This window comes from Perissodus microlepis, chromosome 1 (assembly GCF_051167445.1).
Source record: "Perissodus microlepis isolate ML-2025 ecotype Zambia chromosome 1, ASM5116744v1, whole genome shotgun sequence".
Lineage (NCBI taxonomy): Eukaryota > Metazoa > Chordata > Actinopteri > Cichliformes > Cichlidae > Perissodus > Perissodus microlepis.
Window position 1 is genome coordinate 31,937,878 of NC_140461.1, and position 6,409 is coordinate 31,944,286.

A 6,409-nucleotide genomic window follows, 5' to 3' on the forward strand; every position below is an offset into this window, starting at 1 on the left:
TCAACGGTTTCCGGCATCAGCTGGGGTCCTGTAAGGGTGAGCGTCGTAGTCAAGGTAACCAGGAGGGTCCACCTTCCCATGGCTGCGTACAGGTCCGTCACACCCTCAGAGTTGGCCAATGGCTGGAGGTTGAAGTGCAAGCAATGCTCAATCAGCACTTCCTCCTCACCACTGAAGCAACCAAGTGAGGGTGAAACTTTCCCTTACTGGTTGACTTCTGTGGAGGAAGTGGAATCCTCTGGGACCTCGACCTTTTTGCAGTGGCTCTGATGTATCCAGGAGGGTCTCTCCGCTATTTTGCAGGCAGTTGGAGTGGTCAGAAGCATTTGGTATGGACCCTCCTACCGCGGCGAGCTCCAATTTTTCCTTTTGGGGACCTCGGACAAGGATCCAATCACCTGGCTTCAACCTGCAAGAAATAGGTGAAAAAGAGTCTTGCGGCAGTTTATTGTTCAGAACAACTTCTCTGTTTATCAACAATCAAGTCATCCATCCGCCAGAGTGGTTTCACAGATTGATTTATCTAGTGGCTCGCTAGTAACTGGTAGTGGAAAAGGTCGCCCATGTATAATTTCAAATGGGGACAGTTTGTTACTTCCTTGTGCTATTCTCATCCACATTTTGACTAGGCCTACACATTCTGGCCATGGTCTGCCAGTTTCTTCCATCGTTTTCCTGAGCCTTTGCTTTATAGTGCCATTTGTTCTCTCTACTAATCCTGCACTCTGTGGATGGTAGGCACAATGGTGTTTCAAACTGAAACCTAGTGCTTCAGATGCTGATCACGTCATTTACAAAATGGGTTCCATTATCTGATCTTATCAGAGTAGGAATTCCATATGTTGGAATGAAATGGTTGCATAGACACTTTGCAACTGAGATTGTGTCTGCTTTTTTCACTGGGTAGATTTCTGGCCATTTTGAGAAAACATCTATAATTACTAGAGCGTATTTTGAGCCCTGACACTCATTCAATTCAATGAAGTCAATGTGAATTGTATGAAATGGGTGAGGTGGTGTAGGAAAATGTCCTCTTTTTGGTCTTAAGTTACCTTGGGTATTGTGTTTTTGGCAGGTCATACATGTTCTCACATATTCTTTTGCTGAAGTTTCAAAATTTATAGTGTAGAATTGTTGGTTTATTATAAAGATCATCCCTCCTAATAAGACATGGCTTAAACCATGGCTCACTAGAGCGGCTGTTTTGTGTAATGATTTGGGAAGAATGGGTTTTCCTGCTATTTTCATTATGTCATCAGTTTCTAGTACTGCTCCGTGTTTTAGCCCTTGCTTTTGTTCTTTTGATGGTGCTGCTTTTTGTTCGTCCTGCAGTACAGACAGTGGAATGGTGTGATTTTCATGAGTTGTTAATAAGACTGTGGTTGTTATGGCTGCTGTCATCCTTCTGATGTGCTGCACATTTGCAAATTGCTAAATGTCGCGGCAGTTGTACTGTTTGTAACAGTTGCTTCAGCAAATCTGCATGCTGAACTGGGTTTCCAGAGGAGGTAACCATTCCTCTGTTATCCCATATTTTTGCAAAGTGGTGAACTGCCGCAAATACATACTGGCTGTCTGTGTGGATGTTAATGTCCTGTCCTTCATGTATTTCACATGCTCTGATTACTGCAGTCAGTTCTGCACTCTGAGCTGAATGTGTGGCAAGGCTCTTGCTTCCACTATAGTGTCTGTTGTGGTTACTGCATATCCTACACAGTTACGCCCTAGTGCATTTTTTGATGCTGAACCGTCAACAAAGATGTCAGTGAAACCTTCTTGTGGTGTACTGTAAATGTCAGCACGTGGCTTAGTTTCCCTTTTCTAATTTTTCCACGCAGCAATGTGCTTTTCGCTCTGTGGGCGTTGGCAACAATGTGCTAGGATTTAAAGGTCCACATCTCACTATGTTGATGTGGGATTGCGAAATCAGTGTGCCAGCATAGGAGAGTTGTCTAGCATGTGTTAAGAAAGGCAAATGTGCTTGGAGCAGTATAAAAGTTACTGCTTGAGGTACTCTAACAGTCAGAGTGTGTCCTAAAACTATGTCAGCAGATTTTTGCACTGCCTCTGCAGCTGCTGCACATGCTTGTACACAGGTGGGTAGGGATGGGTATTGTTTAGGTTTTATCCGATACCGGTGCCAAACCGGTACTTTTGAAACGGTGCCGGTGCTTAAATGGTGCTGGAGAACACAAAATTGGTCCAAAAACCTCTCATGTTCAGCTGTTTTTTTTGTAAAAAGATAACAATGTTAGCCTTTTCTGCAACTATGGGGCATATATGGCATCACTCTTGGCTGGAAGCAGTGCTTAAACAATGGAAAAAACACAAACTTTGTCCAAAAACCTCTCATGTTTAGCTGTTTTCCACTTTTTCTTTGGTCATTTTAGCCTTTTTGGCAAGGGTGAAGGGAGTACCTGCCATCAAACAAGAAGACAGCCGCATGTAACTACAATGGTGTTTGCTAGTTCACCTTACATGCATTAATTTAATAACGTGGTTAGCCTACTTAACGTAAATTACACACGAACAACATTAAGCTACTCACGCAGAGAAGAACGGCTGCTGCTGCCATCATCATCCGTCATCATTTCTGCTACACTGGCAGGGCTACGGGCCAGGACTCTCCTCTTCGGGTTTTTGGGGGATGTTGCTAACTCTGGGTCCGATAACAGGCAACCCACCCGCAGTAGATGTGCTTGGTGTGAGGTCTCGCAGCAAGCTATCAAATACGGCGCATTTCTCGGCTTTTAAAAAAACGCTATGCGTCACCAGGTGTTTCATCAGATTCAAGGAGTTACCTCCTTTGCACAGTATCACCTTAAAGCACTTGTTGCAGGCTGCTGAGTTTGCATCTTTTGCTGTGAAGTACAGCCAGACTTTGACCGCTTCACTTTGGGCATTTTTAATCTGTAGCTCTGCTCTAAAAGAACGTACGTACCTGGGCCCGCCTACTACGCTCGCAAAGGTAAAATGATTGGCTGGAATCCAAAGTGTATGACATCTCAGGAAAAAAAAAAGCACAGAAATAAAGCACCGAAGTGTGCGCTGCTTTTCGGTCTGGTTACTACCGTTTATGTCAGAACCGATACCGGTACCCATCCCTACCCTTGACTAGTTGTAGAGTCGATAAAGAAATGTAGAGGGACTTTGATGTCATTATTCTTATATTTGACATACCGTAGCTTCACTCCTCTTTGCTTTAGAATTATAGTAGTGCCTATATGGTCAAACTACATATGGATACATATGGAGTACTATATCACTGCATAATTCAACTTGCTGTTGTATTCTTGTTTGACTCTGATTCAAACAAAACATCAGTCCTCCTTTTTGTACAACTTTCCTTGGTGTACACACGAGGAGAATGGTACAAAAAGATTTCCATACTATTTATCTCTGGCTGAAGAAAATACAAGAAAACTCATCAGCTTCTCTTCGCTATCTATTGCTAAGCTCAGTGAGTCACAGCTCTGTTAAGCAAATCATTCTTTTAACCTTAACTAGAAATGACTTACTGAATGTCTTCACAAATAAAATTTTAGCCACTAGAAAAGCAAATATTTCTAACCATCTCACAGACACATCATTACATACAGTTATGGATTTTTATCGAGACTCTTTCTCTCCAATTGATCTTCAATAGTCACCTTCTCCAAAACACCAGTATGCTTATTATACCCCATTCTTTCATGACTGCTGCAAAATTACTTAAAAAGTAGTTTTTAAAAAAGAATTTAAAAACAATCCAAAAAAGGGAATATCCACAAAATTACCTTTAATTGCAGATAGAATGTCTTATTTAAGTAATTTACTGTTATCTGCAAAGGGTCTTATAGTCCTCTTCTTCTCTTCACCTTTCCTTCATGTCATGGTCATCATCCAGTCCAACCATTTGATGTTGAGCACATCTCAGTGTTCTTTCTCTGCCTCACTTTATCTCTGTAGTAAAAGTTACTTTATTACAATTGTCACATTTATTCAACATAATTTCACTTCAGTTTGCATAATTTTAGCCTGATTTCTTATCATCTTCTTATCATCTTGATTACAAATACATTGCTCTTTGTACTTCACATACAGTTTTCAATTCTGATTACTTCATTGTAACTTAGAATTTGCTTTCTCTCCTTATATCAGTAAATATGTGAACTTCAGTATTTATCAATCACAATACACCCAAAAATTACTTCTTCTGATTGCTCATGCATAATAAAATCACTTCGTTTTTAAATTGTTACCTCTTGATCATATTTTGATTAGATTCATGATTTGATTAAAGCAAAAATAACTATCAGCAAAAGCACATGCATAAATCTCTGTCACTGCACTCTTTGTTACATTACACCCACGAAAGCTGGATTTTAGGCCTTTTAATTCACTTCTGTCTGTCTTCTTGACACCATAAATATTCCACAAAAACCTACTGGTCAGAGGATATGCTTCTCTTTATGGTATTTTAAGATTTTAGTACATAAGCAGAATTTTCACCTTTGTTAGCCACCTAGCTATAATTAAAGTCTCCAGATTTAGTCACAACCTAAAATATTTACAAAATAATATATAATATTGCAACATAATTACAAAAAGGAACAGCAGTCCTCCAAGCCTAAGCATTTAGATTTACCTAGCTGGATTAGATGAGTTTTCAGAAAAGGAAGACGAGCTATTCTACTAGCTCACTTGTCAAATAATCCAACATAAAATAAGCCCATATATACGTTTAACAAGCTAGCCCCTTGCTTATAAAATAATTCCAACTTTGATTTTCGATCTAGCCAGTGCGAAGTGTGTCATAATGTTTTGGTGCCCACAGTAGACGGGTGACAAGTATATCCTGCTTGTCCCAAATGCTCTGGTCCCAGCAGTACTCTGGAGACAGCAGCCTGCTTGGTTTATGAATCCAAAAGTACTTGTTTAGATGGCTCTCATCGTGCCACAGAGCTTCCACATCATTTATTTTATCCTCCATGATAGCCAGATAACAGGCATCTACCAAATGCTTTACATTTTGCCACGTTCCTCCAAAGATAGCAGCATGGTAGTAGAAATCGCCAGTTTCCATGAAGGCTTTAGATTTGGGGTTTCTGTTGTAGGTAAACTGGGCTTTTGGTAATTTATAATAGTGGGCATGGAGCAAAGCCACAGAATCACCCAGTGCCTCAGACCCAAATCTCCCCTTAAACTCCTGCTCCACATCAAAACAGAAGACATAATGAAATCTGTGACGGATCTCTGACTCTATAGCTTCTGATATTGTCCTTAATCGCATCATAGAAATGTCTTGCCACCTGGTGTGCTTTCCCACCTGGATAACCTTTATGTTTCTGTGAGAAGCAAGTGTGATGTTTGGTACTTTGTCTGGTAAGTCTGTAAACACATAATACGTCACTGGTAATCCCAACATAAAATGTTGTTCTGCTGAGATGAGGAAAGTCTTGAGGTAGGCATCCAGGTACCTTAATGAGAGACAGAGAAAAACAAATGACTTTTTTATTTGTAAATTATTGCAAAACAATACAAAACCCATCCTGTTTGTATATTTCTTCACTATCTTTGATGCACCAAAAGTAATTATTTCAATCTGAGCCAAGGTTCAATCGTCCACACCCAACAAACAGCAAGGCAAGCTGGTGTTTATTGGTTATGGGTCATAAAGGCCAACTACTCCAGATACTAATTACCAATTACATTTTTAAAAGCAAAAAAAAAATAAAATAAAAAATAGCAACAAAGAAGGCAACATGCAAGAAAGCAAGAAAAGACCTAGACATGACTATAATGCTAATAATAATAATAATAATAATAATAATAATAATAATAACAATAATAATAATAATGATAACCGTAGATGTATGTGCACAAATTTATTCAGGTTTAGATGTCTGGATTTCAAAACAGTTTGGTCAAATTTGGACAAATACAAAGATATTTGTGCATGAATTGGAGCACATATTTGTGACTCCTCAAAAGTTACACAGAAATCCATGTACACATTTGTAAACATTTGTTTGTGCTTGTGGATCTTATCGTATGCATTTGCAACCCTTTTGCAGGGGTATAAGGCATATTTCCCCCCCATAAACTAAAACTAGAGTTACCACCTCATGATTACTTATGTGGGCTAGTGAATTTACAGTTTAAATTCGCCATGTTGAACTGATTCAGGCATAGGTATGCCTACATTTCTTAATCATTCTATTAAATTCTATTAACTAGAAGGCACCACTGTATAATAGCCAAGGAATACAGTTTTTATGGAGGAACCAACCGTCCCACAGCAAACACAGTAAGGGCCACTGATGACTTTTCTCCTATGTGCTTTTGAATTAAAAGATTTGGTTCAAACATTCCCTCCCAGATGATAGGAGCATTCCAAGATGTTGATGTCTGAACTGCTGGTCTGGCC

The 6,409-nt window shown here is 39.6% G+C and overlaps 1 protein-coding gene across 1 annotated transcript; it reads right to left on the minus strand.

Moving 5' to 3' along the window:
• Positions 1-3,820: 3,820 nt before the first annotated feature.
• Positions 3,821-6,409, minus strand: LOC146394101 (N-acetyllactosaminide alpha-1,3-galactosyltransferase-like). Its single transcript, XM_084952032.1, has 2 exons — positions 6,272-6,409; positions 3,821-5,459 (listed from the first exon to the last, which is right to left on the minus strand). The coding sequence occupies exons 1-2, from the start codon at positions 6,349-6,351 to the stop codon at positions 4,775-4,777; spliced, it is 765 nt and encodes a 254-aa protein (XP_084808158.1). The 5' UTR covers positions 6,352-6,409; the 3' UTR covers positions 3,821-4,774.